Here is an 18338-nt window from a genome sequence, read left to right as displayed (position 1 = left end):
AGTGGGAACTTGCCCATCACGTGATTCGCTCGAGCACGGTGGCCGGGTAAGTGTGCCACCTGAACAAAGTCTCCCTGTCGGTCAAACAGGCTTACGTGGTTCTGTTTACATTTGTGTCTCTTTTTCCCTGACTTTTGTAATTTTTCCGTCTAATACGGGACAACGTGGTATTCATATGCACCAAAGAAGACCGTGCCATGTTGATTTTTCCATCTTGATAATAAAAACAAAAATAAATTGGAGGAACAGAAGGAAAAAGTGGTACGATGGAGCGTTTGATGCGGTTTTCGGATGTGGTGTGGCTGCTCTGCCGTGTACGATTTGTTTTCCATCTCCCATTCCTGATCTGATCAAGAGAGAAGAGAAAAACCCAGCGAAACAGCCTATGGCGTCTGGCACATTTCATCACAGACACACACTCGTTCATACAAACATCTCCTCTTCGCTTCTGAATCGATCATCCAACATCATCGACGAGGCTTTCACCATCTCGCATCGCGTAGAGGTGCACGACCGATTGGCAGAAAACAGCTGGATTTCATCCGCGTAAACACGACAAGAACATTGCGAACAAGACAAACCTTTCAAACGGCAGTGACAGTAATCGATCTTTGCCTTCACGTAAGTATCCAGATCGCACTCGACTCCTTTCATCGACCTTTCATGTCGTCGTCTCAGTCGGAGGAGTGGCTCACCCATCATTTCCCACTGTCACAGATATAAGCCCACCTCATATACAACTCGACCAGCACTAACCCCCCCAACATGGCCTCTCACACTATCCTGCGACCAACGTCCATCGGCGATCTCGGATCGATCAAGACATGGGGACTTGAGGGGCTGAGCAGTACAAAGTTCTCCTTTGACACGTAAGTTTGAGGTCGGCTCGACGCTCGTACGATGGCTGACCCTCCCATCTCGTCAGCAAAACCACCACCGCCACCGTCCTCACCGTCATCCTATCCCTCCTCGTCCTCGAGCAAGTCGTCTACAGGACCAAGAAGGCTCACCTTCCCGGGGCGAAATGGACCATCCCGATCATCGGCAAGTTTGCCGATTCCCTCAACCCAACTTTGGCAAACTATCTGGCTCAATGGAACTCTGGTCCCTTGAGCGCCGTTTCCGTCTTCAACATGTAAGTCTTGTCTCGATTTACCCGCCCATTACGCTAACGTCCGTACCAGCTTCATCGTCATCGGATCGTCCAACGAGATGGCAAGGAAGATCCTCAACTCGCCCAACCACGCCGAACCCTGTCTCGTACAATCGGCCAAGACCGTGCTCAGTCCCGACAACTGGGTTTTCCTTCACGGCAAGGTTCATGCGGATTATCGAAAGGCGCTCAACGTCCTTTTCACCAAGCAAGCTTTGGGGTGGGTTCCCTCTCATATATGACAAGACCTTCTGCTGACTCTGCACCAGCATGTACCTCCCTATCCAAGAACGAATCTACCGGGAATACTTCAACAACTGGCTCGCCGATAAGAGAGAACACACCGAGTACATGATGCCAATGCGAGATCTCAACATGGAAACTTCCCTCTCCGTCTTCCTCGGCCCCTACGTCACCGCCGCGCAGAAGCAAGAGATCAACGACAAGTACTGGCTCATCACCATCGCCCTCGAACTCGTCAATTTCCCCTTCGCCATCCCCGGTACCAAGGTGTATAACGCCGTCCAGGCCCGAAAGCTGGTCATGAAGTATCTCATGGCCGCCTCCGCTGCCAGCAAGATCAAGATGGCCGATCCCGACAATGAGCCTGCTTGTTTGCTTGATGGATGGACTCGTGCTATGCAGTCCGCTCGACAGGCCAAGGACGACGGCGAGGAGACCAAATTGCTCTCCAGAGAATACTCTGACCGTGAGATCGGTATGGTCCTCCTCTCCTTCCTCTTCGCCAGTCAAGACGCCATGAGCTCCGCCATCGTTTACTCCTTCCAACTCACCGCCGATCACCCCGAGGTCCTGGCCAAGATCAGAGAGGAGCAATATCGCATCCGTGGAAACGACCTTGACCGACCTCTGACCTTGGATATGGTCGATGATATGGTCTACACCCGAGCCGTCATCAAGGAGGTTCTCAGGTACAGGCCTGCTGTCATTATGGTGAGTTGGCCCTCCACCCGACCAAGCTAATCCCGCAGGTCCCATATACCGCCACCAAAGCCTTCCCCATCTCCCCCGACTACACCGTCCCAAAGGGCTCCATGGTCATTCCCGCTTTCTGGAACTCCCTTCACGACGAGACATGTTACCCCGAGCCTGACAGATTCCTTCCCGAGCGATGGTTGCCCAACGAGGACGGAAGTGCTCCTATTGCTGACAGCAAGCCTCAAAACTACCTCGTCTGGGGCAGTGGTCCTCACAAGGTGTGTTCCATCAGATCTCACCATCGACACAAAGCTGATAGTCTTCCAGTGTATCGGAGGTCAATACGCCTCGATGCATCTCGCTGCTACGCTCGGTACAGCTTCCGTCTTGATGGACTGGCACCACGATGTCACCCCTTTGAGTGAGGAGGTGCAGGTCATTGCTGCGTGAGTTCCATTTGTGTACCGTTACCAAACCAAGCTGACCAATACCTCTTTCCAGTATCTTCCCTAAAGACCACTGTCGACTCAAATTCACGGCGCGAGCCCCCCCATCATAGATTTTCGTTTGCATAGATGGGACAGCCGTGACGGCAGTATAATGGGATGGGATGGACGCATATATACCTTTTTATTTACTATCTGAGATGCAGGCGCCACAATTGATCCCGACGCGTTGGCAGAAGAAAAGAAGACGTGCATCCTGATCGATACCGCATTTGTTGACAAAACCCAATTCGCACTCCTTTACCTGTCCATGTTCAATCCGGATTGATTGTACAAATCCTCAGGATCGGTCTCCTGGTGAGACGGCATATTGACACGGGTAGCTGAGCAGTCTGGGCGGGCACGACGATAGGCGTCCGACTTTGCCTCGAGTCTTTCAAAGGAATTGTAGTCCTAGCGCAAGTCCCCGGTGAGGGGTTGACGATCAATCGTTGCGATTTTTATTACGTCTGCTGCCTAGACAACAACGCTTTGATCCAGCAAAATCCACGAACACCGTCTACTCCTCTCATCGACTCCACACCCATCTCAGAGCCACAGCCATCCGGGTTAAACTCTCTTGAACCGATCGGATACGCAGCGAGCCAAGAGCCGAAACGACCTCGACTCGAGGGATGATTTCCGCTCGCAACGAGTCGGGGTTGGAAGGCGATGGTCATGATAATGGATGGGATGAGGAGAGTGTCGCTTCTGGCTCTAGACCACGAACCGTGGCAGCTGCGGCGTCGACGTCAAACGGTGAGCTTCTCCCCTCTTCCAAGACCATTTGATCTACTGACCATTCACTCCAGACCGCAACCACCCAACAGTGTCCACACCCCCGGCCTCCGTGGACGACGGTTTCTTGGATGTGGTTGCGAAGTGGGGCGCGGACGGTACCACAGGCAGCGCGAGAACTAGCAGGATGATCGGGAGTAGAATCGGATTGTCCCCTCCTCCTCCACCTGGTCCACCTCGTGAGTACCGTTCCCAGTCCAGTGCCCCTGAAGTTTTAGCATGCTGACCATTCTTCAGCATCCGACCCACCCCCTTTACCCCCCGCACCGTCCTCCCATCCCTTCGCGTCCTCTCGACCACGACCTTCCGCCCGTCTCTCATCCCTCTCATCTCTCCGTAAATCAAGTCTACCATCGAGTCGACCCGGATCACCCGCTGGTCCACCCCCCACATCAGACCTGCCTCCTCTGCCTGGCTACGTGAACGGTCAAGGTCAAAATCCCACTGCCGGCCCATCTTCAATCAAGAGGCCTAGTGGACATCGAAGAAAATCATCGCGAGGAGGCGAATCCATAGCGACACCCTCACCGCCTGGCTCGCCCACCCCACCTCAAGTCTCTCCGAGGTCAAGCTCGTTGTTCTCCGCAGGATCCCCTCAACATGCCTACCCCACCCGTCAAACCCAAACCTCTCTTGGTACGCCTATCGCCCTGACCGAGTCAGAAGCTGCACCCTCCGCACCAGAACCGCCCGCAGTGTCCTCCCGTCCATCACGCACGCCCTCCCGTCATCTGCTCCAGACGGCTCTGGATCTCGCACAGAAAGCGGTGGAGATGGACAAGAACAACGATGTCGTCGGGGCACTGGCAGCGTATCGCGAAGCAGTATCGAGACTCAAGTCGGTGATGGAAAGAGTCGGCGTGGATAAAGACGTGAAGAAGCGGAGGAGCGGCGGCGGTGTGAAAACCGAAGAGGAGGGACGGACTTTACGAGGCATTGTGAGTCTCCCCAATGCTTCCCCACGGTTCCTGCTGACCCATCCCAGCACGACGCATACGTCGCGAGAATACAGCTGTTATCGTCTTACGAGCCCAATCCCGAGCCTGAAGTCGCATCTGCCACAACCCCGCCTCCCACATCCACATCCCTCTCGTCAATCCCCTCACAGCCTTCCGCATCCACATCCACTCTGATACCTCCTTCTCACACCGCCGAACCCACGCCCCGCGCCTCCTTCGACGACGGAGGAATGACCGGTATTGGCAATCTGATGCTCTCAGATCCTGGCGACCAGTCCTTCGACTCCTCCGCACTGAGCCCGCCCAGGTCAGTGATACATCGAGGACCACCCCCCGCCCTCAACGACAGTTTTCTACCCAATGACCAGTCACATGATATCGCTAGCTCGTCACCGAAACTCCCAGCAATCAACGGTACTTCCCGAGATGAGATCTCCTTGCAACAAGCCCTCGATCAAGCGGCAGAAGCCTCATCGTCGTCGGCAACAAGCCGAGCGTCCCAAGGCATGGGCATTGGCTTGGGCTTCCCAACCTCGTCCCCGGCTTCACATACAAACTATACACCTGCACACAGTCGCACCTTCAGCAGCGGCTCAGAATCGTATTCCTCACCGTCCAAAGGTCGTTCAAAGCGCGTCCGACCGTCTCTCGGCCTGGATATGGAAGTCGATCTCTCGGGAGTAGACGGAGTAGACGATGATATGGAGGTGCTAGCGCGAACTCCAAGGGATGAGCACCCACCCGATCGACCACGCTCAATCTCGATCCGACAGATATCCCCATCCGAAGATCGTCCCTTGCCCCCTCTACCCAACTCGGCTCCTTTGGTAGACGCAGCAGGACAGCCTACCATTTCCGCTCGGACAGCGAGTCTGAGTGGCGCATCGAGACCGATCCGGCCACCTTCTGGTCAATACCTTGTTAGTCCTACCACAGCGCAAGGCACGATCTCCCAAAGACGACAATCTCGACCCATCTCTGGTTCGTCGGCAGCCCACCCGAATTCAGCTCAGCCGTTCCCCTCGTCAACCTCCGCCTCCTCAATACGTTCAACCTCGGCTTCCAGCGTCGGGACAAGAACACGAACGAGATCACAATCGGGCCAACGTCTTACCGAAACGGACCTACCTCCCGTTCCCATCAGCCAAATTCGCCATCAGCCTTCATTCTCCTTCTCTTCGCAAAGAAGTGTGGCACCGCCCCAACTCAAAGCGCCTCCCGTTGGGCTGCGTATCAGCACCGAGTCCAGCAACGGTCTCGCCCCGCCTGCAACGATCACCGCACGGTCGGGCTCGCCCCAACATCTTCCTCCCTTACCAGACACCGCTGTCAGTTCGATGGCCTCAGGACGTGGTGCAAGTCTCATCTCGCCAATACCAGAAAATCAACCTCCAGAGGTGCTCCGTCGCCCGTTTCATCTACTCCGCACTATTCACGCGTCCATGGACCCCGAGGGTCCAGGAAGCTATCTCACCGGAGCAATTCACATCTCGTCGGCCGTATGGAATCCGTCCAACTGGTCTTCCGGCGTAGGAGGCAAGACTCCCGCACCAAAGATCCACGCGCAGGAAGTCAAGGTGAGGTGTATCGAAGCGTTGATACTTCACTTTGAGACGTTGCGGTCGACGGGGCATGCGCTTCTGGACGGTCCGAGGGAGTACAATCGAGGCGGTCCAGGAAAGGTCGACTCCAGAACGATCTCAGATTTCTGCGCGGCCCTGGATGATCTAGACGAGGAGATGGACAGCACCCACAAGGCGTTGAGCAAAGGTGGCGTGGCAGTCGGGAGTTGGAAGGGGAAGAAGGTAGGAGGGGTAAGTTCACCTTACCATGGACAAGCAGTGACTAACGCTGGTCGCTCACAGAACTCCAAATCGTGGGGATCGAGGTTGTCGAGGGGGATGGATAAAATCTCAAATTCAAAATCGTGAGTTTCGGTTTTATTGTCATGTTCGGAAGATGGCTAATCAGGCGACATCACACAGTCTCGACTCATCGGACAAGTACGTCGATCTGCTGGCACATCTTTGCGTAGCGGCGCAGGTCATCGGTGTGTACACAGCTATTGTTCCCTTCATTTACTGATACAGACATTTCCAGACGAGCACGTAACCAACCTCACCGGACTATGTACCCCCGCCTACGCGTCATTACCTGAAAAGTCACATCGTGAGATCGACGGTCGAGTACGTCGAGCCGCAGAATTTGTAGGCGCCGTCGTGATCCCTTTCATCCTGGATGATTTCAAGCAGTTTTTCGTGAGTCCCAGGAGTCTGGGTTTGCATGAGGCGTCTGTATACTGAGGCGTTACCGTGTTACAGTTGAGATATCTGAAAGGCGGAGTGAGGTATCTGGAAGATTGAAAGGGTGTATGTATCGTATCAGGGAAGATGGAGAAATTGACGTTTCAGAATGAAATGAGTCCTTGGGCTCTGACTGACTTTTGGGATTTTATTTTCGGGATCTGGATATGGGGCCATGACGTTTACCTATCTTTGTTAATAATGTGAATACGATTGTTCAGACCGGCACAGCATTTATGATGGACGTCGCGGGGCGAAAGATACATAGTTTGTTTCGTGGAGGAATTCTTCGAACAGCCGAAGAGAGATTGATCCACCGAGTCTCTCGTCGTGTACATCCTCCACACACTGTGGCTTTTCGGCTGCAGCACGAGCTGCTCTAGACCATGATTCACCTTTTGGGCCAGCCAATCTTTTACCATTTCGACAGGATTGAGCGATTTGAGCATTCGGTGCTTGTCACTTCTGATTGCTGATACATTTTACATGGAAGAGCATGACCAATATACTTGAAGGATCCCTTTTCGGTTGTGCCATCGCATTTCGGGTGGAAGACTGGAGTGAAGCACGAGACGCGATGCGAGCGAGAAACGACGGAATAAAGAGGGAACGATCGATGGAACTGAAGGAATATACATGTAGACGTCTCTCTTTTATCCCTTTTTGAACCCTCCCCCCTTTTCCAACCTGCACCACCCAGGAGTCAGTCAGTGAATCAACCCCACCCAAAATGATGCCACTTGACTCACCCCAATTTCTTCCGTTCGTAGAAAGCGTCGACACGACTCGCGCCCATCTGACGGGTTGGGAAACGAACAAGCATTAGTACTCTGTTGAGCAGTAGACCGACCACGACCACAACGTGGACCTAAGTCGATCACGATCCCGACTCACGTTGATGATCCTGGGACATCCATCTCGATCTTTTTCGAGTCGCGTACATTCTGTGCAGTAGTATGCGTCGGAGATGGCTGAGGTGTGGTAGAGGATGAGGAGTTAGCTTGCTCCGGGCCAGCTCGGCGAGTCGGGTGGTAGATGCGAGAGGGGGGGACTCAGACATCGAGCACGAGATGGGACTCACCGGGTGATGAACAGATGATGCATTTGCCAGCGGCCGTACCGACTGCACGACGGGAAGTAATCAATATCAGCTCGATCGACAGAGGTGGTCCTGATGTTGTCATTTGGATGGAAGGTCGTTATGCCTATCCCCTACTACTCACATGAACACTCATCACAGATCCGGACCAGAGTCATCGGTCTGACGTAGGAATCGCAAATCGGGCTGCCGGACACAAAAACAGAGGTATCAGCTCAGATCACATGGCGATATCGGTATCGATCATACGATTCGAGCCCTCGAGACATTCTGCTTCCGCGAGGAGAGGAGTAGACTCGAAGATCTCCTCTTGGATTTGAGTAGAATGAGAATGCGGACTCACCATTTCCCGTCGCATTTCTCACACATTCGTCCGATAGCTGGAGGATCAACATGTGAATCAACAATCAGCATTCTGTATTCCTCGCGAATGGGCTGGAAGAAAAGAGAGGACAAATTCACCAATACCAGGCTGTCGTCTGCACATTAACAGATCTGGGTGATGTTTTGACTAGATCCACACCGTGTCAGCGAGCTGTATTCAAGGTGTATACAAATGACTTCGGATTGCACGACACTCACCATGTTGATCTAGGTCTTCTCTTTTCGATGCGACGGCAAGTCGAGGGATATGTGATGAGAAAACGGAGCGACGAGATGATCAAGCAATAGTTGTATCAATATATTTCAGTTCATGTCAGGTGGCCAACTTCGAGCGAGAGCGAACAGCAGCTCCTTACGTAAGCCTACTCCTCGCACTTCACTCTGCCCCGCTGGCTCAGCTGCCGCTGCTACTGCTGAACATCATTGGAATTTGTATCATCGGGACAGGATCAGATACTTAACAAAGATACGAAATGGAGAAAACAGAGTCTCGAATTACCCCCAAGTGAAGACGGGTACAGCTTTTCGTCTATGCGTGCTAATTACACACTTATACACACACTCCCCTCGTTATCGTTATACACCCCCTAGATCTTGACAATATCCATACCCGCCGTCGTATGTTTATGCCCACTCTCCTTGCCCTCAACGCACACCTCCACTCCCATCAACCATTTATCCTTCAACGCCTCTTCCACACTCCATCTCGTCTTCGGATCCGGATCCAGCATGTGTTTCATCACGTTCCTGCATTCTCGGGGGACGAGGTTATTCAGTGGGGCGGGCGTCGGGTGATGAGTTGCTGGTTGTGGACCGCCCTCGGCCGGGGTCGCCGGAACTTGCGGTCGATATTGCTGGAGATACATCGCAAAGGTAGAATCGGCAGCTTTAGCCACTCGCCAAGGGAGTTCTTGGAACTGCATGCAGTAAAAGACGATGGCAGCGGCCCAGACATCAACAAGACGAGCGTCGTATTCTGAAGGCGCAAAATTAGCATTAGCCCGCCCATATGCGAGGATTCAGCAAACCTTTATGGTCAAAAAGCTCAGGAGCGATATATGGTTCGGACCCACACAACCCCTTGCTCAAGTGCGTCTTCTTCTCCCAACACATCCTGAATACATCAGAGACACCAAAGTCGGTAATCTATATATCCGACAGGTCATGAGCTACCGCCAACTTGAAATTGTATTCCCAACTCACCTTGACATGTCCCCTGCCATCCAGTAACAGATTCTCCGGCTTGATATCTCGATGAGCCACACCCATCGAGTGCAAGTACGCGATACCCTGCATGATCTGCTTGAAGGTGCACTCCACTTCCGCGCTTGACATGCCGCCCTTCTTGATCGCCGCGTAGAGATCACCTCCAGGGCAGTACTCCATAACCTCGCACCAGTGGTGTGCCTCATCTTGAACAAGATCGACGGTTTCAACTACGTTCGGATGGTGAAGGGTCGACGAGATGCAAAACTCTGAAGTGAGTTTCTTGACGTAGTCCTTCTCGGTCTCGTTCTTGCGTCTTTTACGGAATTCCTATGCGCCACGAGTCAGCACAAAGTACACATACCACGCAACAAACTCACCTTCACCGCGTAGAGCTTCTCCTCCCTCCGATCCCATTTGTGGGCCAGTCTGACGACAGCCGTCGCACCCTTGCCGATTGCGGCACGATCACAGATACCGTACTTCTTCAACAAAGAAGCCGTGCTATTGTTGTCACCCGCTTCGCTCCCTCTAGTCGAGCCGCGATCAGACCCCTTAGCAGAGCCGTTGGCCGATGCTTTCCTCGACAGCTTAGGACCGCCGTCACCCAAACCAACCAGATCCTTCAAAGTGAACTTGTTGCCACTGGATGCGACGACCTCTTCTTTCTTCGCGACAACCACCGGTTGACCGCCTGCAAGAGCGACGGGCTTCGCTGTACCGGTGACCGAACCGTGCGACGCGGATCGCTGGGACAATCGTCGCTGTGGAGCGGGACCAGGGACAGGTGGGGTTGAAGCGCCACGTCGATCAATCGGGGGCTGAGAGTGAGGATCTTGACTGCCACCGTTGGAATTTTGTCGTCTAAAACTAGGAGCTCGGCTAGGAGGCTGAGAACCAGGTCGTGAAGGAGGCCGAGAGTGATCTGAATCAAGCATGCCTGGGGGAGGTGTACTCGGAGTGAGAGGTGGCGATCTGGTGGTATCCCGACTGATGGGGGCGGGACTGGTTCCCCGTGAACTGCTCCGACCGCTTTCGCCATAACCATGGGCTTGAGGAATATCCAAGGCAAGCTTGTCATGCTTACCCTCGTTCGGATGGAACATTTTGTGGAAGAAAGACTTCTTGTGACCCATCTCCCCAAGAAGTGTTGGCTTGCTCGTCGTGGACTGCGATCGTCCGCTTCGCACCGCCGCCTCATGATGCTTGTCACTGGGATGGGGAACTCCGCTGTGCATGCTGGCAGAGGATGCAGCTCGGGACATTTGAGCGGATGACCCATTGCTGACAGGCGGTGGAATGTTCATGGAGTGTTGCGGAGCAGGAGAATCAGCGATCGATGGGAGTGGACGATAGCTGCTTGGGAAAGGGAACGAAGAATCAGGCAATCCGTGTAAATGCTCAATCCGTGGCGAGTCGGTCGATCCCTTGGTCGGCGAGACGGAATTGCGGCCAGAGCTGGATGGAATGGGAGACAGATAATGGGAGTCATTGAGGCTATATGCAGTTGGCTTCTCCGTTTCCGACAACGGCGAGGGGTGATAATTATTTTTGTATTGAGCATGAGGAGGACTCATAGGCTCCGGATCGGATTCGGGAGTAGATGAAGGCAGAGGGGGGGAGAGAGACGGGGTGGCCAAGGCGTGATGACCATTGGTTTGAGAAGGTGGTTTCAGGTTTTCGAACATGTAGGGGAGACATTTGACGTTGACGACTTTATCTTGGTTCTGTACGTCACAAGTCAGCGCAGATCCAATGGAGACGGACAACCGAGCTCACTCTCTTTCTATCCGCCGCCATAGCCTCCTCGTCCACTGCGCCTTCCAAGACGGTGCCAGCGTCGATATTGTTGGAAGACATGATGTCTGGTCGTCGATTGATGATTGTGATGGAATACAGACAATAAGAGGTTTGATGGACTGAGAATGTCTTAATCTCTGGGTTGATTGGTTCGGATTAGTCACACGATGTGTGGACTGGTTATAATCGTTCCAGCATAATCGAAATGCGTATGGTTGAAGAGCGGGATTTGCGCTTAGAGACTTCTCTATAATGGAGCTTGTTGAATCTGCGGGAGGACGAGGTAGTAGCCATACGCAACACGGCCAGGCGATACCGCGGTAGTGCGAAGGAATTGGGTCAAACAGAGTTTGTGATGTCAGATGGGATGTCGTATGTAGTAGAGTGGCGAGATGGTCGAATCAAATTGAAGCAAGATCACAGATCGTTAGCCTCGATTGTATTTTAGGTGAAAATTCTGAACCCAAAGCAGAGAAGCGAAAGCCAACACATGTACAGTGATGCGGACACAGGATCGATGACCAGATCATGAGGATGTCAGAGCAGAGAAATGGCCACAAAGGCCGACTTCTCCAAATCTCCTTCTGAGTCCGCGCGAAAAACGTGAAAGAACAACAAAGGCTTCCTTCTCGACAAAAAGCTACTGCGAGGACGACTGCTGAACTCACCCGACGAATGACTCAGCGGCCTCAAACGGACAGGATGCCTTGACGGAACAGTATGGGCTGAAGATACACACTGCGACGGGCGACCAACTCATTAGCCAGCTTTCACCAATGCTTCGTCAGGCAGCCGTCCGTAACGCTATGATCGGGCGATCGAGTGCAATCAAAGCCCTCCTTTGGAGAGTGGAGTGCGACCGGAGAGACAGACGTGTCATTTCCACTCACATTATTGGTCCACTGTCCTTCCCGCTATCCGTATTCGCACAAGTGGTCGAGGTCGAGATCGTCGACGACGCTGATAGACTAGTTTCGCTCCTTCGTTCCGGTACCACAGCTGTTTTGCCACTGAGTCGATTGGACTGACGATACTGCGCTGTGATTATGGTTGTAGTTGGGAAAGTCGAGCTGAAAGGATTATCGTAAATGTACTGGATGTGATCAATTCGTATGACTAAAGTGACGGGAAAGATTGGTCGGGTCTGGTTGTTGAGCAGTCAAGTCAGTCAGTCACTCGTATATGACATATACGGAAAATCGCAATTGCACTCGAGCGCTAAGAGGGGAAAAGAATAGATTCACTTTTAGTACCCGGTGAAATTTCTAATTTCTAATGGGATTTTTCGTTTGGTTCTGGTGGCGGGAATTCTAAATGTAATCAACCTGCCCTTCCTTTTTTTCCTAATGCTTATTCACCGTTCGCATAATGACTTGACATAACATGACAATACAAAATCGTATTCCACCGGAAGAATTTGTTCACAGCCACCACCTTTCTGGTGGGGCTTTTCCTCCGTTTGCTTGAGCGCTTACCTCGCCTCTCGCGTAGTAGGTAGGTACACTTTTAGCGAAAACGTCAAATCGGTAATAATAACACGTTCGAAAACAGCTCTCTTGCTCCGTACCCAGAAAGTGCAGTCTCCAGGGTACTACTACTTCTAGGTACGGCTAAAAAGAACGAGGTCCCAGCTGCTGCATAGATGGATACGATGACGCTTGCTGTCGCTGACATGTGCGATTTCACCACTGTATGATGAGATTATGTATCTGCCTCACCTTCGATGTCAGAGCGAGAGCAGGAAGGAGACAAAGAAAGATAAGACTTGGCATGCATCAGACTGACGTTTACGAGTACATCACATTCGACATGGCCTGTCGAGTATCTACTACTGGTAGGCGTCTCCCGCTCGCCGTCGTATAATGGCATCGTTCATGCGTCTATTTTCGCGTCTGTGCAGACTGCATGGAGGACATGACGATCTATGACGTTTCACCACATCTTTCTATTCAAACGTTTTTTCCATCCAATCAAGTGAAAATCGCGCAATGCCACATTTGGGATCAGCGATGCGCCGGAATTAAAGCTTGAGGTGGCGGTCGATCGATCACGTGATGCTGCCTCACTTCCACGTGGGGAAAGGGGGTGGGCGATCCTGTACGTAAGGCGAGTTTTGTTGACGAGTTTTAGTCGCTGTTGAGAAGAGCAGTTGAAATGAGGACACAGCATTCTGCGTAGTGGAAGTGAGATATCCTGGTAAACGAAACAAACGCTCCTCACGATCTCTTCTCTGAGCTGATCATACAAACCTTTCTCGAGCGACTCATCCGGGACAACCTGATACTATCTCATACTGCTTTCACTTCCTCGGGCGCGCTCGGTAATCCCTTACTTTATCACTCAACGTCCTTTGGGTACCGAAGCTCACTCGAGTTCGAGTGGATCTTCCTTCATCTTGGACAGCTCGTTCGCTTCCTCACCTGCCTGTGTCTCCGGATCTGTTGTCCCTCGGCGATCGATCAACGTCAATCGCACATCCATCCCAGTCCATCATCACCAATCAACACCTGCCGGCTGCTCACCCACACACTGTTGCGCTGGTTGATCCAGCTGGCCACGATCTCGCCCTTCCTAACGCATCATGGAGAAGCTCAGATCAGCCTTCTCATCAACGTCCGCTTCGGCTTCTGCGAAACTCACCAAAGCATTCAAGTTCAACTCGGACCACAATGTGTTGCGTAGAACGCAGACGAACGGACATTGGAATGGTGGAAACCCGTTTTTGGATGGACCCAATCTCGAAGAGGTGCGTCTGTCATTTGAAATTTCATGAGGATCGTTACTTCAGGAAAGTGCGAGTACGATGGAATGGACAGTGATGGTGGAGGCAAGTTTTGAAACAGACGAGGCTGACATTGATTTATCCCTGCATTTCGTTATCTTTCAATCCATCGTTGAACATGATCTTGCCCACTACATCCGGTCGCACTGCCGATGATGGGACCACAGCCGTCCTTACCCAGATCGCACCTCATCATCCATGTCGTTGCCGTGAGTATAGCCCTCTTCCTCTGACTTTTCGCTGCCCTCGTCTTATCTCGGATCCATCTCTTTCCTCTGTCCCTCGGCGCATGTCGCCTTCGTTCGCTTTCATTTCTTGGACTGACCCGCTACAGATATTCTTCTCTTTCCTCGCGATATGTACAATGGGAGCTGTCGCCAGTTTCCAAGCCAAGTGGTTCTCTACATGTGCGTTGCACGCCAAAATCTCGAATAGCTCGCCCGCTGACCGGGTACCGGTCTCTGAGATAGCTGGCGGTACAGGATTCACTTTGTTTCTCTTACTCCTCGCCTTCCTCCTTTCTGCGTTTCTCTTGGTCGTCCCAATCGTGTATGACCGGTGAGCTGGCGTGTCTCGTCCTCTGGAAATCGTCGCTCATGATAGCTCGTTTCCATCACTCTCAGATGGGACCGCCTAAAGCGCCCTGCTCAGTTTCTTGCTCAAACACGAACGACATTTATACTGCACACTTTCGGGACGTCCGCAATGCTCCTCGCCGCATTCATCGTGACCATCAGCGGTAAGCTCAGGAGTCGTACTCGTGAGATTGGACCAGAATTGCTGATCGCTGTCCTCCTTTTTAGCTTGGACAGCGAAAGGCTGCAAAGATGCGGACAGTGATCCTCACGCCGGACTGGGTGATCACTACAAAGATGGATTGAAGCAGTGGTGTACGACAAAGAAAGCTTCAGCAATCTTCGATTGGTTCTCGTTCGGTGGGTCACACCGCAACATTATGGTGGCATGACAGCTCGTGGTCTGACGATCCTATTGTGACAGCTGCATGGGCCGCTTTGCTCGTATTGACAGCATTGATCTTCCGACGTGAAAGACAACAATCTCGACGCGAACCGGGTTTCCTGCCTCCCGATTCCACCGGTGTTTCATACTCCAATATCCTCGCTGCGGACGACGAGCGATATGCCGACAAGACCACGCCACTCAGTTCGAACGCCGCAGCTGCCGGACTAGTCGGACACACGATGACGGGGTACGAAGATCATTCCCCTCCCAACGGATATGGGTATCCGTCGTCGCAGCGACCGAGTGAAGGACAGATCAGACCCAGTGTCGATGCTTATGGAGCTTTTGATGGGGATGGAATGCCGGGTGACGACCAAGAGCCAAGTAGGACGATGCAGTTGGCTTATAACGATCCCTGTGAGTGTGAACTGGATTTCAAGAACGCCAGTAAAAACACGGCCAGCCAAGATGGCTGATGCTTTGCAATCACCAGACGCGCAGATCAGAGCTTCATTGATGAGCAATCCCAACTCTGGGAATCACGCACAACCAGCTTCTCAGCCTGCCTTGTATGCGAATGGCGGTCTGCCCAACCCACCTGCATACGGGGGATACCGATGAGCCTCGTAGCTGGTAGGGACGTTGAATGTAGTTGGCTGCAGAGTCTTGGTGATCGTAGACATCGCTATGCGACATGTCATGTATTATGTTGGATAGATGCGAGCTTTGCATGATTAGTCGATGGCAGTAACAGCGTTAGCACCGGTGAGAGAGCCATTACTGTACGCAGAAAAATCATCTGTCCAGCTGTACTTCCAGCCACTGGCGATGGACAAAGACCTAAATTTAGAGCGATGCATCACGACAATATCGATCATACTGCTTCATTTTCCTCAACTCATCTTCCAACAAGCCAGACACCTTACCGTCTCTTACATGCTGACGACGAGACCGAGACCGGCAAGAGCGAGGAAGGCGACAGTGTTGAGTCCGGAACCGAGACCGTGGAGGGTGGCGAACTTCTTGTTGACCTTGTCCATGGCGTCGGTGGGCTAAGGGGCGGGCGGGTCAGCGACGTGTTCATCCATGGGGGACATATACGACATATGAAACCCAACAGGGCAGAGAAGAAGTGGATTTGAAGTTGAACCCGGAACAGAGAGGAGAAAACCCACGTTAGGCTCATCGTACTCCTTTCCCTCCAATCGCTCCAACCTATGTCTCTCAAACATGACATCTGTAGTCAAAGGACCGACGACCAACCAGTTCAAGAGCTGAGGGACCAGACTCGCGATGATCAATAGACCCTGTTGACCCTGCTCCGAGGTGGCCCAATGAGGCTCGACCCTTGGTGACGAGATCAACGAAGGGTGGAAATAGAGATGGGTGAAGAGGAGTGCAGAGGTGGTGAGTGTTTGGAAGGAGAAGAACAAGGGGGTGAGTCGGGATTGGAGGGTGCCGAAGGTTTGTCGGGGCAGGGTTTTGTAGGTTCGGAATCCGGACTGTGTTGGGCGCAATCGAGACCGAGCGGGAGCGAGTTTTGCCAATGTACGGGTAGGAGAACCAATCACACCAATTGATGAATGACATCGTTACACAGACGTGGATCGGCACGACGAGTTGCAGGAGGAACCGTTTACCATACACCATACGAACGTTGAATGCGTCGGCGATGACATGATTGTAGACGGTCGCAGTGTGATGATGATGATGATGATGATGAGAGGAAGGGGACCAAGCAGGACACACGATCAGCACTCCACCTAGTACTGTCAACAATTTCCCACCCCACTCACGATCACTTGCCAGACGTTGGATCCCAACGCTGTTCCCCAAGTGAGGAGATAGAACCCTTTGAGGGTGAAAGGCGCAAGCGCGCTTTGAAAGATACCGGCCATTGTTCGTTCTAGATTTGCGCTTGGGCTTGCTTCGTTCGTTGAGATGAGAAAGTGAAAAGCAAAAAGACAGAAGAGGATAAGAGATAGATAGGGAGATGGGAGTAGCGAGCGAGCGAGCGAGCGAGCGAGGTAGAGAACGATGACACGTTCGGTGGTTCAGTCTTTGGATGGGTGCGAACCGACCCGGAATACAACTTGTTCGAGCACCCGACTTTGTGTTTCGAGTGACGTCATTAGAGTCCCTCAGAATTCATTCCGTCATCGCAATTGTGCCCCCGGGTTGTATCTACTAGACGTCACCATTAGGTGGATCCTGCGTACTGGTGACTTGCATGTGGCTTCTCCGAGGTAGAATACAGAGGGGAAGGAAGTGCGGTGAGTTGAGTTACCGGATAGGGTCCACGCTGCTAATTCGTGCGAGTAGGCATACACATTCCTTGTCGAACCGCTCTCTGTTTTTAGCCGAACATCAATCACCACGCTCCAAGCAACATTTAAAGCGGAAGGTATTTAACTCACTCAAATCTTCTTCTCTCTCGCTCTTCTTCACCAACTTCGACACCAACACTAAAAACCCCAATCACACACCCAAAGGGAATCAAACAGCAACAACAACACGCCATGTACGCCCTTCGAGCCATCACTACCACCACCACCACCACCGTTCCAATCTCCACCCGAGCCTCGTACAGAGCTCTCAGCACTTCGGCCACCAGGTCAAAGACCTTGACGGAGAGCGTCAAGGACACCGCGGATGCTGTGAGTGGCGGTCGAGTACGACAGGTTCTGAATGTCGGCTGACCAAGACGCTTCGTCATAGATCAACAAGAAAGTGGGACAGACACTCGCTTCGGGTCTCGAGAAGGGTGAACAAGCTACCAACTCTGCGAAAGCTACAGTAGGTGAGTAGCGATCATATTCATTTTCTTCCCTGCTTGATTCCCTCCTCTACCTCTCCAAACCATCACCCCCGCCACTCCTGTTCCCTCGACCGTCGACTCGGTGTAGCTGTGTTTACCTCGACGGGCAAATTCACTGACATATATATACTCGACTTACTTCACAGCTTCCAAGACCCCCTCCGAATCCGAGGCTAAATCTTCTGTTACCGAGACCGCCGAGTCTGCTCGTCAAAACGCAAACCACGCTCTTGGATCGGCTGCTGGAAAAGCCAGAGATGCAGCCGACGAGGTCAAGAAGAACATGTAACCTGCGATGACAGAAGATTGGGAAGAGGATGACTACTGTAGTGTAACGATATGCTTTGGAACTAGAAATGAAACGACAAGTTGATGATCACGTTTCGAAGCTTGTAGCTTGGCATTCCCTCGCTACAGCAGCAGCAGCCTCATCACCTGTTGAGCGAGATTCATTCGGATGGTCGTTACATTATACATGACAACATCATTAAACCACACAATCTCCCGCTCATGATCGCTTTCTCTTCCTACTGCCTCAGACTCCATATGATAGTAATGCGCTCAGTTCTATGACGTGGTGAACACATGGTAGACAGTCCTTAGTCCACGCAAGATCATCCCACGACCTTCTGCCCATGTGTCGCTCAAG

The 18338-nt window shown here is 52.3% G+C and overlaps 7 protein-coding genes across 7 annotated transcripts; 4 read left to right on the top strand and 3 right to left on the bottom strand.

Annotated features, from left to right (window-relative positions):
* Positions 1–765: 765 nt before the first annotated feature.
* Positions 766–2651, top strand: IAR55_007048 (uncharacterized protein; the record flags this gene model as incomplete). Its single annotated transcript, XM_066950124.1, has 7 exons — positions 766–869; positions 926–1135; positions 1185–1373; positions 1423–2107; positions 2203–2370; positions 2420–2538; positions 2594–2651. 7 exons carry the CDS (start codon positions 766–768, stop codon positions 2649–2651), a joined length of 1533 nt encoding a protein of 510 aa, XP_066799339.1.
* A 561-nt stretch (positions 2652–3212) lies between these two features.
* On the top strand, positions 3213–6697 carry IAR55_007047 (uncharacterized protein; the record flags this gene model as incomplete). Its single annotated transcript, XM_066950123.1, has 8 exons — positions 3213–3336; positions 3390–3554; positions 3613–4313; positions 4361–6148; positions 6200–6261; positions 6320–6384; positions 6435–6592; positions 6656–6697. The coding sequence occupies 8 exons, from the start codon at positions 3213–3215 to the stop codon at positions 6695–6697; spliced, it is 3105 nt and encodes a 1034-aa protein (XP_066799338.1).
* Positions 6698–7290: 593 nt separating this feature from the next.
* IAR55_007046 (PHD finger-like domain-containing protein 5A) lies at positions 7291–8223 on the bottom strand (the record flags this gene model as incomplete). The annotated part of the gene is made up of 7 exons (XM_066950122.1): positions 7291–7324; positions 7387–7433; positions 7532–7608; positions 7719–7760; positions 7861–7922; positions 8080–8116; positions 8199–8223. The coding sequence occupies 7 exons, from the start codon at positions 8221–8223 to the stop codon at positions 7291–7293; spliced, it is 324 nt and encodes a 107-aa protein (XP_066799337.1).
* A 484-nt stretch (positions 8224–8707) lies between these two features.
* IAR55_007045 (uncharacterized protein) lies at positions 8708–11186 on the bottom strand (the record flags this gene model as incomplete). Its single annotated transcript, XM_066950121.1, has 5 exons — positions 8708–9096; positions 9149–9266; positions 9324–9656; positions 9707–11053; positions 11106–11186. The coding sequence occupies 5 exons, from the start codon at positions 11184–11186 to the stop codon at positions 8708–8710; spliced, it is 2268 nt and encodes a 755-aa protein (XP_066799336.1).
* Positions 11187–13707: 2521 nt separating this feature from the next.
* IAR55_007044 (uncharacterized protein) lies at positions 13708–15492 on the top strand (the record flags this gene model as incomplete). The annotated part of the gene is made up of 8 exons (XM_066950120.1): positions 13708–13872; positions 14076–14117; positions 14243–14315; positions 14379–14466; positions 14532–14647; positions 14712–14843; positions 14908–15288; positions 15365–15492. The coding sequence occupies 8 exons, from the start codon at positions 13708–13710 to the stop codon at positions 15490–15492; spliced, it is 1125 nt and encodes a 374-aa protein (XP_066799335.1).
* Positions 15493–15803: 311 nt separating this feature from the next.
* On the bottom strand, positions 15804–16769 carry IAR55_007043 (uncharacterized protein; the record flags this gene model as incomplete). Its single annotated transcript, XM_066950119.1, has 3 exons — positions 15804–15923; positions 16047–16373; positions 16668–16769. 3 exons carry the CDS (start codon positions 16767–16769, stop codon positions 15804–15806), a joined length of 549 nt encoding a protein of 182 aa, XP_066799334.1.
* A 621-nt stretch (positions 16770–17390) lies between these two features.
* On the top strand, positions 17391–17978 carry IAR55_007042 (uncharacterized protein; the record flags this gene model as incomplete). The annotated part of the gene is made up of 3 exons (XM_066950118.1): positions 17391–17528; positions 17590–17671; positions 17836–17978. The coding sequence occupies 3 exons, from the start codon at positions 17391–17393 to the stop codon at positions 17976–17978; spliced, it is 363 nt and encodes a 120-aa protein (XP_066799333.1).
* Positions 17979–18338: the final 360 nt, after the last annotated feature.

Source organism: Kwoniella newhampshirensis, assembly GCF_039105145.1.
Source record: "Kwoniella newhampshirensis strain CBS 13917 chromosome 10 map unlocalized Ctg15, whole genome shotgun sequence".
Classification (NCBI taxonomy): domain Eukaryota; kingdom Fungi; phylum Basidiomycota; class Tremellomycetes; order Tremellales; family Cryptococcaceae; genus Kwoniella; species Kwoniella newhampshirensis.
The sequence above is the reverse complement of the archived record's forward strand: the minus strand, read 5'-3'. Positions and strand labels throughout refer to the sequence as shown.